The following is a 13,202-nucleotide window of genomic DNA, read 5'->3' on the forward strand; positions in this document are numbered from 1 at the left end:
CAGTACTCAGGAGGCAGAGGCAGGCGGATCTCTGTGAGTTCGAGGCCAGCCTGGTCTACAGAGCAAGTTCCAGGACAGGCTCCAAAACTATACAGTGAAACCCTGTCTTGAAGAAAACAAAAAAAGAAAAATAAAGAAGAAAAAAGAATCAGTGGTACTTTTGGTAGCTTTCCTTTATCTTGTGGGAAAAAAATGGTCATTTCGCTTCTAGCCTATAGTAACCTGAAGTTAAGTCAGTTTCCTCTTGGAAATAAAATACTAATACTATTAAGTTGATGATAAGGCACATTGCAAGCTGGCAGTAGAGTAGGATAAACATAAGTGTTTTTACAATATTAATTATTAAGTAGAAAGCTAATGTTTCTTTAAGCCAGTATTTCTCCAAATGTGAGCCTTGGATAACACATGCTTCAGAATTATAGTGGTACTTATTAAATTAATTACCCCACTCCCATTACTGATCCACCCTCCAGTATGGCTTTCGACAAACCAGCATTCTTAGAAGCACTGAGGTCCATTGTCAGCAGCTTGATTCTCTTTCAGATTTCAGTATGTCTGAGTGGGGCTTTGGCAAGTATTCTTGGGTTTTGATGGGACTCTAGTCTTCCCTAAGGTCCCAGTGCAATTAATAGTCTTTAAATAGAAGTGGGAGAAGCAAAGCTGGTCCTCAGTGAAGAATCTCAAAGGATTCACTTTTCTCAAAATACAAAAATGCTGCCAAACTTCCAAATGCACCAACACACGAGAAAGTTCAGCTGTAACCCAGGGTCACCGTTGGAAGGTTGCTGGCCGGTGGGCGAATTCATCAGCTGGTCCAGAGAGTTGACTAAGCAGCTGGTTTAGAATCCTAGAGTTAGAAAAGTAGATAAAAGACAAGATCTCCTGAGTAAATTGGGAGCATGGGGACCTTGGAAGGGGGTTGAAGGGGAGGGGAGCAGAGAAAAATGTAGAACTCAATAAAAATCAATTTAAAAAAAACTTTAAGTTTGCTGGACAGTGGTGGTGTACACCTTTAATACCAGCACTTGGGAGGTGAGGCAGGTGAGTTCAAGGCCAGCCTTGTCTACAAGAACTAGTTCTAGGACAAGCTCCGAAACTACAGAGAAAGCCTGTCTTTAAAAAAAAAAAAATCTTACAGTTCTCAGGGTCTTCAGCTGTCTGGAGAATTTCCTGAATTAAATCTGGCATAGTTCACTGGGAAGCTCTTACCTGAGTGACTCTTCAAATATACCTTTAACACTTTGAGTACAGACTCATTGTTTTCTGGTGGAAATTTTGCCAAAAGCAAGAATAAGACCTGTAAAATACATCTGTGAAAAACCATAGGTTTAAATTTTATAACAGTATATCATTTTGTTGTTGTTTAGGTATTGTGCTAGGAAATGAGCTCGTAGTCTTGCACATGCTAAGCAAGCTTTGTACCACTGGGCTGTCTCCCAGCAAAACTTAGATTCTATTCACGGTAATTGAAGGGCCTCAAAACATAGCTCTCTTGGACCATTTTAGTGGAAAGATGAATGATGGATGGGTGCGTGGATGGATGGATGGATGATGGGTAGGTGGGTGGGTGGATGATGGATGGATGGATGGATGGATGGATGGATGGATGGATGACGGACTCTTGTCCTTTCCAGTGTGACCACACTGAATAGAACTCATGCTTCTACCATTGAAAACAAAGTATGGTGGAACCTGCAACCCACACATTGAACTGCTCTGTCTTTGGGGCACCCAGATCTCTGTAAATTAGGTTATAGCAAGAAGAAAGAAAATAATTTAGTATAAACTAGATAAAAAATAAAGTTGCAAAATTATTAAGATAATAACAGGGCCTCTTTTCTCAAGATCAACCAAAGTGCTTTAAAAAATGTGGATTTCAGGCTGAGCCACAGAGTTGCTGAGTCAGGATCTCTGGGGTGGGGTAGTGGGAGGAAAGGGGGAGTCTACATTTTAACCAGCTCTTCACATAATCATTTTTTCTTTTATTTATTTATTTTATTTTATTAACAGTTTTTCAATTTATTTTACATGCCAACCACAGTTTCCCTCCCTCCTCTCTTCCCATTCTCTCCCACTCCCTGATTCTCTTCTACCGCCTCCCCATCCACTCCTCTGTTTCTATTCCCAAAGGGACAGGCTTCCTGTAGGCGTGAACAAAGCTTGGAGCCATACACCCTATAGTCTCTGCTTCCCTTGTTCTCATTAGTTATCACAAGTTCATACACCCAACAGTCTCTGCTTCCCTTGTTCTCATTGGTTATCACAAGTTCTGTCACCACAAAGATCTGTTTGCCCAGTTGGAAGGTATAACTATTTGCTACTGAGTCTTAGAATACAGGACTGGTAGTTGGCCTTGGGTCCATCAATTGAGTATTCCCCACATCAAGTAAATGGATACTTCAGAAGTTCAGAGCTGCTTCTGCCTTGAGTAGCAGCTGATGAGAATTACACCAGATGCTGTTGATCTCTCATAAAATCTCTCAGGCTTGATAGCAAAACTTAATAGATTTTTAATATTCTGAGTCACCAAGTGTATTTTAAAACAGCTATTTTTAAAATAAATCTTTATTTTTTATGTATAGTGTTCTACCTGCATATTTGCCTGGACGCCAGAAAAGGGCACCAGATCTCATTACAGATGGCTGTGAGCCACCATGTGGTTGCTGGGAATTGAACTCAGTACCTGGAAGAGCAGCCAGTGCTCTTAACCTCTGAGCCATCTCTCCAGCCCTAAAAACAGCTATTTTATATTTTAGAAGATTCTGTGCCGGGGCTGGAGAAATGGCTCAGTGGAGCACTGCCTGCTCTTCCAAAGGTCCTGAGTTCAATTCCCAGCAACCACATGGTGGCTCACAACCATCTGTAAGGAGATCTGGTGCCCTCTTCTGGCCTGCAGGCACACATGCAAACAGAATACTGACAATACTGTATAAATAAATCTTTAAAAAAAAAAAAAAGAAGATTCTATGCCTAAGACTGTTTCCTCACTAGATAGAAGGGCCGTCTGGTTGTACTTACACACTCTCTGTTCAGACATATGATCGGTTTCTTATTCTTCAATGGCCGAGACTGGAGTATTGAAGACAGAACTGGAAAAAGTGGAGCTGGTGTTCACTTTTCCCTGGAGTTAGAATGGTGATACTTTGCTCCTGGTGATTAGGACTGTAGGCCAGCGAGGGCTCATTTTCTCAATGATGTGAGACAAGCCAGTGAGTTTGTCTCTACAGGAGCTTCATGCATGGTCTGAGGCTTCCTGGGATGTGCATCTGTTCAAGGCACAGGACAGAATGCACTGAAAGCCAGCCACCCCCAAGAAAACAACCAAAACTCAGCTTTGTAAATGCTTCCCGTCATGCGAAGGGAGGCAGAAACGATCCGTTTGTATGTACACAGAGACTGCACTCATTTTGGATAAGTTTTTCTGATCAGGTCTGTCACACTGATCCCGGTGCCATGGCTTTTTACCCTTCTAGTTTCAGGACATTTTAAGTGTTGAGGTGTTTTATCTGCAGTTTTGTCTGTGCACATGTTTGTGCAGTATCTGTGGAGACCAGAAGAGGGCGCTGGATTCACTGGACCTGCAGTTATAGAAGGTTGTGAGCTGCCATGTGGCTGCTAGAAATCAAACCCGGATTCACTGTAAGCAGCTAGTGCTTTTACCTACTGAGCCATCATCTCTCCAGCATCCTCCCCTGACACTTTATCTTTGCAAATCAGATAAAAAAGCATCCAGTATAGAGCCAGGTAGTAATTTCATCTCAAAGTTCTGCAACTGAACAGTCATTTCAACAACATGCTGTTGTGGTTTCAGTATCATATCAATAAGCTGTCAATCATGACGTCAGAAAACCATCTGAACAACAGTGACAAAGACGTGGATGAAGTTGATGCTGCCCTTTCTGATCTGGAGATCACTTTGGAAGGCGGGAAAACATCAACAATTCTGGTGAGGTGGTTCTTTAGCTAATGTTTGACTTTATTTGAGGCTTACCTTTTTGTGGGTTTTCTGTGGCCAGCTGTGGCATCTGGAAGGTGGAGAAAAGTGTTCAGTTCTTTCCAGAAGTTTGTCATAGATTTTCAGAGAAGTTTTTTTTGTGGTGGAAGGATCAATGCCAGGGCCTCACTCTCCACCCAGAAAACCTTTTCTCAGCAAATAGTGCCTCTGACCTCTAGGGCTTCCCATTCTGAAGCCCTCTCTTAAGTACTTGTTTTGGGGAAGCATCATCAAGCCGTGGTAAGTCGGCTTACTTGATACACAACAGAAAGAAGAGAAATGAGCATCATGATAACCTAAATGTTCCTTATTTTTAAAACTGAGGAAGGAGTTATCAATGAAGAAACATTTTTCTTGGTGCCATTATGATTTATAATATTTCCATATATTGCTGTAAACCATTTCAGCTATATTTAGATGTAACAATACATTCTTGGGAATTGTACAAATGTCATGTTGTTCAAGTTTTTATTAGCTTTGTGTAATATTTGAAAATGCTTTTGTAATAAGACCATCTAATATGATCATATCATTTCTATCTTTAACGACTGTATTTTGAATATTAAATAAGCAGTTTTAAAAATCAGATACCAAACTAAATTTAAAAGATTAAGAAAAATATTATTTTAATCCTTTACCTAGGGTGACATTACTTCAATTCCAGAACTTGCTGACTATATTAAAGTTTTCAAGTAAGTACAAAAGTGGGGTAGATTTCAAGTATCAACAAGAACTATCAGTCTTATAATCAGGTTCTCATTTAAGTTTACAGTAATTCAGTGTCAATTATTTATAAAATAAATCTGTAAGATTTACCAGTTAGATATACACTTAAAGTTAAAATCATGTTCACTAAACTAAAACCTCAAAAATCATTGCTTTATTTGATCTTAAAGTCATGGGGCTGATTGTATCATAGTTGGTAATAGTGGCTGACGTCAGTGGTCTGCATTAAAAGTGGCACATGGTGTCCTGGGAACGCAGTGTTACGTCCTTGCTCAAGCTCCAGACTCCATTGCCCTGTGTTCATGTGCCGCTGGACCCTCTCTTGTAAGGTCCCAGTAAAGTTTTAATCTTCCAAACTGAGAGCTGGGCAGTAGGGTAGGTGGGAGACAGCTGTGCTTCGTGAGGCTGGAAATACTGTAGCTCACAGAATAGAGCACTTCTGAGAAAAGGACAATTTCAGAGCTTCTCTATATCTACCTTTTCCCTTTTCCGTACTTTCACTGTGCCACCTTCTGTGTTTGCCTTGGAGTGGCATGTCTGTGTCATGACTGACCCTTTGACTGCAGTCATGTTGAGTACACATATGCAGAGATTTTCACAGCCATGATGCATCTGCAGGGTTTTTCCAGATGGACAACTTGAAGGGTGAAGTGCGGGCTGGGGCTCTCTACCCTCTCGGTGTTTGCGATCTTCTGGAGTATACTGAGAAGGGGCACACCAGGGAAAGCTGGCCAAAGGCAGATGATGTCAGCCCTATAAAACTGGCTTTGTGTTTTTCAGCACTGAGAAATTTAACTGCTAAAACAGCCCTGATGAAGTCATGTCAAAGTGGTTATTGTCTCAATTCTGTTTGCTATCTAGGCCTAAAAAGCTGACTTTAAAAGGGTACAAGCAGTACTGGTGCACGTTCAAAGACACTTCCATCTCCTGCTATAAGAGCCGAGAAGAGTCCAGTGGTACACCTGCTCATCAGATGAATCTCAGAGGTAAGGGGGCCTCGTGTGACCTGTGGAGGCTTTGCCGTGTTCTTGGTTCTCCAGTTTGTGTGTTCAGTTGCATGTGGGTATTTGTTCTGATCTTTAAGATCAGAAAACATGAAGGTCGTTGATGTTGTTAGGGTTCCCTCCTCTGCAGCCTTGTCTCATCCTCCTCGCTGGCATCTTGCTTGCTCTTCACCCCTGATCACAGGCGGAGCTTTTAGCCTGTTTTCCTCTTCCATTCCTGTTCTTCTGTCTTCACTTTGTTCTCCCCCAGCTCCTGAGCAAGTCCAGGATGTTCCTGCCAGACTCCTAACAGCCAGCCTGAGTTTCCTTTTGCCTTGTCAGATTGAAAGCTGAGCAGTGGGAGCTGGAACTTGAGGCATGGGCCTCCTCATTGAGCGCCTGCAGCCTGGGCCATGCTTCAGCAAGGGCTCAGCTATTAGCTCTACTTTTTTATTTAATATTTTTTAAAGAGTATCTCATTTTTAAGTGTGCGTGTTGTATGTACAGGTGCCTGAGTAGTCTAGAAGAGGGCATCAAACCCCCTGGAGCTGTAATGAGAGACAGTTGTAAGTTAGGAAGTGAACTCCTGTCCTTATGCATCCGGAACTGCTCAGCCACGCCTCCTCCAGCCCTACCTAGCACTGATACTCATTCAGGCTTATGGCTAGAGCAAGAGCCTCATTCACTGTGTTGGGGGCCTCTCCATCTGGAGACCAGGAGTGACATTCAGTGGTAGAGTGTTCTTAAAGTGTTGTGGCAGAATTCACCGTGTTAAGATCTCACAAAATGAGACTATTTTATTGGCTCAGGATTTCCTTTATGCACTTTTATAATTTAATTTATTATTGCAGGATGTGAAGTTACCCCAGATGTAAACATTTCAGGCCAAAAATTTAACATAAAACTCCTAATTCCGGTTGCAGAGGGCATGAATGAAATTTGGCTTCGTTGTGATAATGTAAGTTTTCCAGTTAAAGTCACTTTTTTTCTGGCTCTCATGTGAGTTGGTTGGCCAGCTGTCCCTACATTCTACACCTAGGTTCCGAGCACTGTGTGGCTTCATCCCTCTCTTTGTTTCCACAGGAGAAGCAGTATGCACACTGGATGGCAGCCTGCAGATTAGCTTCCAAAGGCAAGACCATGGCGGACAGTTCCTATAATTTAGAGGTTCAGAACATCCTCTCCTTCCTGAAGATGCAGCATCTTAACCCAGATCCCCAGCTAATTCCAGAGCAGATCACAACTGACATCAATCCCGAGTGCCTGGTGTCCCCTCGCTACCTAAAAAAGTATAAGAACAAACAGGTATTCCATTCTACTTAATTAGCTAGTTTTGTAATATTGTGCTCATGCTTTAAATACTGGTTCTCCTCCTAAATGAAAGTTACCAGCTTTGGTAGCATATAAAACAGGAAATGGAGGAGGTGAGGGTCTGTTTAAAATGTTGTTAATCTTCTATGACGTTAATAGGATAGATACTGGGAAGCCCTATCAGCAGCTGTCTGTTCTACACAGTCCAAGGAGAGCACTCTCAAAGGACCCTCAAGAATTGAAATGCTCTTAGAGGCCGGATTCTTTGGGTCCCTGCCGAGACGTAACCAAAAAAGCACACTCAGCACTTGTCCAAAGTATCTTTAATACTTGTGTTTGCTGAGGTAGATTAACCATTTGGGGGGGGGGGGTTGGGCAGGAGAGTGTTTTGAGACAGGGTTTCTTTGTGTAGCAAAGATCTGCCTGCCTCTGCCTCCCGAATGCTGGGGTTAAAGGTGTGAGAAATATGTTATATCTCCATCACTGTCCTAACCCTAATAGAACACTCTCTTGTCCACTCTCTCTGGAATTCCTGTCCTGGAGATTAATGCCGTAAAAGGCTTGCTGTCCAGGAGAATGGCATGTTGGTGCATTCATTACTCGAGGTCCTTTGCAGGGGAATTTGACTTGAGAGCCCCCAGGATTCTCTACACTGAACAGCAGGCCTTAAAAGGAAAGGCTTCAGAGTGGATGGGGGAGAGAGAAGACCTCTAAAATAAATAAATCATTTTTAATCGAGTTTTGTTTTTGTCTTTAAGGGATCATTTTAAAACATTAAAGTTCAAATTAAATAGAACATTACCTTCCTTAAATTTAAACGTTACTTTATTAAATGAATCTGAAAGAGTTTTGCTTTCCACAGAACCGGTGAGAACTTTAATCAGGAATGGTCTGTGTGTGCAGTTAAGGCTGTGAGAGTGAGCGGTGAGGGATGGCAGAAGTGCCGCCTAGGGGAGCCTCATGGAAAGGGAGGAAGTGCTGGCTTTCCCTTACTCACCAGAGAGCTGTGTGCCAAGAGACTAGTTTCTACAGATGAACTCATTTACCTTCGAATGATTTCAAACCTTAGTGGTTTTATTATTTCAGTGTCTGTTGTTCACAGATGATAGTTTCTGCTTTTGTGTTGTGGACAAAAAAGTGACCTAAAATCCTCTGTTTTGTCAGTGTCAATAAGGCGGCGTGTGGCTTATGGTTAAGGACCTTTCCGGGACTTTGGTCTGAGTAAAATACACAGACCTTTCCAACCCCTCCTTCTCTAAGTAGGCCCAGATCTTGTCCCCTCAAGTTCAGGCCTTCGCGTGGCTGCTCTGACCCCTACCAGTGCTCACAGGCACGAGATCAAATGTCTGGCTGAGGGGATGCTGCTGAGGCACAGATCAGCATAGCCTCTGACACTTAATCTGCATCTCCCCCAGATTATGCATGTTTTAGCTGAGCTTCTCCAGGGTTATTTTGAGTATGAGTTTTTAACTGTAAATAAAGAATTGTCCTGTCATACCAAACTGAAAACAATACATGTGTGGCCACAGCTGCCAGGGCCCTGTTTGGCAAACTTGTGTTTCTCCTTCCAGGAAAAAGGATGCAAAAAGCAGATGGTAATTGAGGGCCTGCTGCTGCCTTTTTGTGCAAATAAAGGAACAATGTGGCGCTGACCTCATGTGCAGCCTTAGCGTCCTTCTGAGAAGCTGTGCATGCCTCGTGTCCTCTGCCTAAAGCTGAGGAAGCTGGCGTGGCTTTGGATTATTCGTTTTTATTTTGCCACTAAAATAATTAGCTTTGCCCTCACTATAAGAACAGCACATGAGGGGAGAAAGGGCTTTGCCCCTTCTTCTGTGAGCTTCCACCTTTAACTGAGTGACTGTCTGCAGTGTGCACTTCTGTGTTCTGAATGCACAGTAATCGCTGCTTCCTGGTTTCCATTCTCATTCCTGCCTTGACTGTGTTTCACCTGAGTGGTCTTTTTCTGCATGGTTTTCTGCTAGAATTTTGGGTTGCAGGTTCCATGGCCTTTGCTTTGCTTCATTGCTGTTTCCTGATCACCTCTTCTTTTCTTTTTTTCTTTTTTCTTTCTGCTCCCTTTTTCTTTCTTCGCATTGCCATCTACAGCCAGGCTATATAAGAGATTTGGTAAGTTGGTAATCGGAGATATTTACAAAGAGAGAGAAATTAAACATTGTAAAGCCGAACTCATAGCCATCCTACCCTGGCCCCTTACCCCGCCAAGGGGGAATATCCTAAAGTGAGTGTCTGTGAACTATTTCAATTCTGTTTGCTTGCCATAGGACATGGATGATACCCACTATTTCTTCATGTTCAGGTCTCTGGACTGGAGCCCTGTTGCATTTTGTTGCTAAATGCCAACCATCATCTGAATATAGATCTGAACGTGTTATCTTGTCATCGCTCGCCAGCGTCTGTTCACTTTGAACCTCTCAGTCCTGGCAGGCATACACGAGAATCCTAAATGCTTCTTGTGTGACACATAAAAACTGAAATTAACAATGTTACTTTATTGAAATCCCCAAAAAAACTTTAGATAATTTTTAATTTTAATTCAATTTTATGGGGCACATAATTAAATGTTTTATCTTGTTTCTATCACAAAAGATATAATATCTAATTATTTAATACTTAATCATGTTTAGATAACAGCAAGAATCTTGGAGGCCCATCAGAATGTAGCCCAGATGAGTCTGATTGAAGCCAAGATGAGATTCATTCAAGCTTGGCAGTCTCTGCCTGAGTTCGGCATCACACACTTCATCGCGAGGTCAGTGTGCTGCTGTGGTCTGCAGCTGTTGTTTGTCTACTTCATGTACTTAGATCTTAAACACTGAAGGCAAAGCTACTTAGACATAGTAACCTTCTACAGCAAAACTTAAAACATGGTATTAAAACATAGGTCTTCCCTTAACAACTCACAGTTGTGATTCTGTCCTTACCTGTATTCTGAGGGGGTTTTCTTTAATATTACAGATTTCAAGGTGGCAAGAGAGAAGAACTTATTGGAATTGCATACAACAGATTGATTCGGATGGATGCCAGCACAGGAGATGCCATCAAAACATGGCGGTTCAGCAACATGAAGCAGTGGAATGTCAACTGGGAGATCAAAATGGTGAGCTGGCAGAAGTGTGAGGATGGCTGAGGGGTGTGTAGTTCAGTGGGTCTGGATTTGTTCCACAGCACTTAAAAAAAACAAAGAGGGGGAGCCTTATAAATTCTGAGCCCCGGGTTCTGTGAGGCCATTTGACTGTGATATTTGATACTCCCATTAACTGCTAGGGCTGGTTTGGCTTGTCTGGCTGGTGAGTTCTGGTGTCCCCTTCACTTCTCATACTTGGTGGGAGAAGACAGCCCTCTCTGCCAAGGGTATAGAGTAGCTGGGCTCCCATGCTAGAACCTTCAAACAAACTTTGAAAGGCCACCGTTGGGTAGGTAGCCAGACTTCCAAGGCAGCCTCATCCAAATGAGGCCCTGCAGGGTAGTCTGTATTTGCTTACAAATGAATAGGATGGGGAGGTGCCTCAGCAGCTAAGAGCACTTTGCTGTTCTTCTGAAGGACCTGGGTTCAATTCCCAGCACCCACATGGAGGTTCACGACCATCTACAACTCCAGACGTGAAAGGAGAGAGGGAGAGAGAGAAGGAAGGAAGGAAGGAAGGAAGGAAGGAAGGAAGGAAGGAAGGAAGGAAGGAAGGAAGGAAGGAAGGGAGAGAGCCTAGGGTAGTTCAGGTACTGGGAAGAGAGAAAGAGAGAGCGCCAGCCTAGGGATAGCTTGGGTACTGGGAGAGTGCTTGCCTAGCATCCAAAAAAAAGAAAAAAAAATAATCTTTAGGATTAAAGTATAGACCATGGTTGTCACTCATTTCTCACTTAAAACTTACCTATTTCATAATGTTCTCTCTGTAATAGCTAAGCCCCTTTCCATAGCAGCAGTCAGAGTCTGTTCCAGGCCTCTGGCCAGGCCTGGATGTTTACATTTCTGTCCCTCTCGCAGCCCCCTCACAGCTTCTAAAGCAGGCAGGTGGCCTGGACTTCACTCCCATCTGGAAGCCTCAGGTGTGGTCATTGTCCGAGTGCTCACTTAGTGGCTGGCTCAGCTTTGAAAGAGTTGTTTGCACTCTAGTGCCCACTGCCTGTAGCACTGTATAGCCACAATGGGGCCCATTTTCTTTGTTACATAGACATCATATAAAACAGTTTTACTGTGCCCGGTGGTGGTGGTGCACACCTTTAATCCCAGCACTCGGGAGGCAGTGGCAGGAGGGATCTCGAGGATCTCTGCTCTACAAAGTGAGTTCCAGGATAGGCAAGGCTACACAGAGAAGCCCTGTCTCAGGGGAAAAAAAGAAACAAACAAACAAATAAACAAAAAAAGTCTTATTGGTAGGCTGTTTGGCTTGGCAATTGGATCTGTTGTATCAGTTGCTATCAGGAAAACCCGTCTTTGTGAAATATTTGATCATAATATCTAAAGGTTAAATTCTGAAGCAAATGTTAAATAAAACACAGGAAGTAGATTTTCTCCCAGGACCTGAAGAGAGACATTCTTATTAATTGCATTACCAGAGACTGCTTGGAAACTTAATGCCTTAAACCCCTTGAGAACTTGCAAACTAAAGGAATGGGGGAAGGGATGATACACTGTTCGTATTGTTTGGACACACAGACATTGCTGTCTGGGGACTGACAGTGCTTTCTTACAGAAGCCGCTGGGGATGCTGACGGTTCTTTTGTCTCTATCCCAGGTCACCGTGGAGTTTGCAGATGAAGTCCGGTTGTCCTTCATCTGTACTGAAGTAGACTGCAAGGTGGTCCATGAGTTCATTGGTGGTTACATATTTCTCTCAACTAGGGCCAAAGACCAGAATGAGAGCTTAGATGAGGAGATGTTCTACAAACTCACCAGTGGTTGGGTGTGAACAGGAAACTGTGTAAAGAAACTGCACAGCCATAACAATATTTAACTTTAAAGCTATTGTTTCTTATATGCTGCTTAATAAAGTAAGCCTGAAATTTATCATTTTATCATGAAAACTCTTTGCCTTATCTGACCGGTTAATATGTTCACTAACAAGCATGGTTATTAACCTGCTACCATGATGCAGTATGTGGACTGTGGAATGCAGACGTTCCCTAGGGCCACACACTGATGTCTGAAGCAGGGGGTGAATCGGGAACCAGCTGTTGCTGATAGACACTAGCCAAACCAAGAAACAAGCCATCTACTACCAGATTACCCAGGGTGTAACCTATATGAAGTCTATTTATCATGTATAATGCATGTGTTTAATGTATGTCTAATTTGATGCCCTCTTTTCAAATACCCTACTTCTGGTAGCTGGTTAGTCCCTCTCCTAATATAAAATCGGGTCTGCAGTAGATGCTTGGTGTTCAGTGACATTGTTGACCTTGAAGGAAGCGCTATTGATCTGTTCTTGAAGAAGCATGTTGTACATTGTTTCGTATTTACTTTGCACCAGACTGTATTACAACATTCTTAGTATTCACCAGCATATTCACTGTCTGCTAAAGTATGCGACCTTTGTGTTCCGATATGAAGAAAGTTCTATGAAGTATGCATTTTGTGTAACTAATGTACAAACACAAATTTTATAAAATTGTACAGTTTTTTTAAAAACTATTCACATCTAGGAAATGGCTTAAATGTAGCATCCTCGCATTAATTAAATGCTCTTAAATTATATAATGAATATGCAGTTTCAGTATCTGCTAAATTAAGAATGCCTTCATGATGGTCATGACTTGCCGTGATGTCCTTAACTCTACCGCCTGCACTGGCTCTGTTCCGGTCGCTGCGCTGTTACAGTCTGCATTGGTGCTAGCTAGAAAACTCCTAGCTCACAAGCCCAGAGGGTGCCAGGGAGGGGTGGACCTACCAGTATTTTCCGATAATCCATGATTTAAAGACTGTATAAATGCAATTTATTTTAAATAAAAGCAAAACCTTTTATTTAACATTGCTTTTTGTACTTCTGATCTCTCAACGCTACCTACGTCTTGCGTGGTTAGAACGGCTGCTGGTGCTAGGCCGTGTCCTGGGTGAAGAGCTTTTTTCTCTAAGGTGCGTGCTTCGTTGTTCAGTTAGACTTCAAACTTTGAATTGTGTTCCTTCCCTTGACTCTAATCCTGGTGCTTTTTTCCTTATGCACACGAAGCAAAGC

At 42.6% G+C, this 13,202-nt stretch overlaps 1 protein-coding gene across 2 annotated transcripts in view; it reads left to right on the top strand.

The window, feature by feature from the left end:
• Fermt2 (fermitin family member 2) overlaps nt 1–12,994 on the top strand; it is an 82,660-nt gene extending 69,666 nt beyond the window's left edge. For both annotated transcript variants that reach the window (XM_005355380.2, XM_005355382.2), the window contains 8 exons: nt 3,812–3,946; nt 4,637–4,686; nt 5,582–5,706; nt 6,555–6,661; nt 6,787–7,008; nt 9,660–9,784; nt 9,991–10,132; nt 11,766–12,994. In XM_005355380.2, the coding sequence (XP_005355437.1) occupies nt 3,812–3,946; nt 4,637–4,686; nt 5,582–5,706; nt 6,555–6,661; nt 6,787–7,008; nt 9,660–9,784; nt 9,991–10,132; nt 11,766–11,939 (1,080 nt within the window). In that variant the 3' untranslated portion in view covers nt 11,940–12,994. The remainder of the gene's footprint in view (nt 1–3,811; nt 3,947–4,636; nt 4,687–5,581; nt 5,707–6,554; nt 6,662–6,786; nt 7,009–9,659; nt 9,785–9,990; nt 10,133–11,765) is intronic.
• Nucleotides 12,995–13,202: the final 208 nt, after the last annotated feature.

The sequence above is a fragment of the Microtus ochrogaster genome, chromosome 17, assembly GCF_000317375.1.
Source record: "Microtus ochrogaster isolate Prairie Vole_2 chromosome 17, MicOch1.0, whole genome shotgun sequence".
NCBI lineage: Eukaryota > Metazoa > Chordata > Mammalia > Rodentia > Cricetidae > Microtus > Microtus ochrogaster.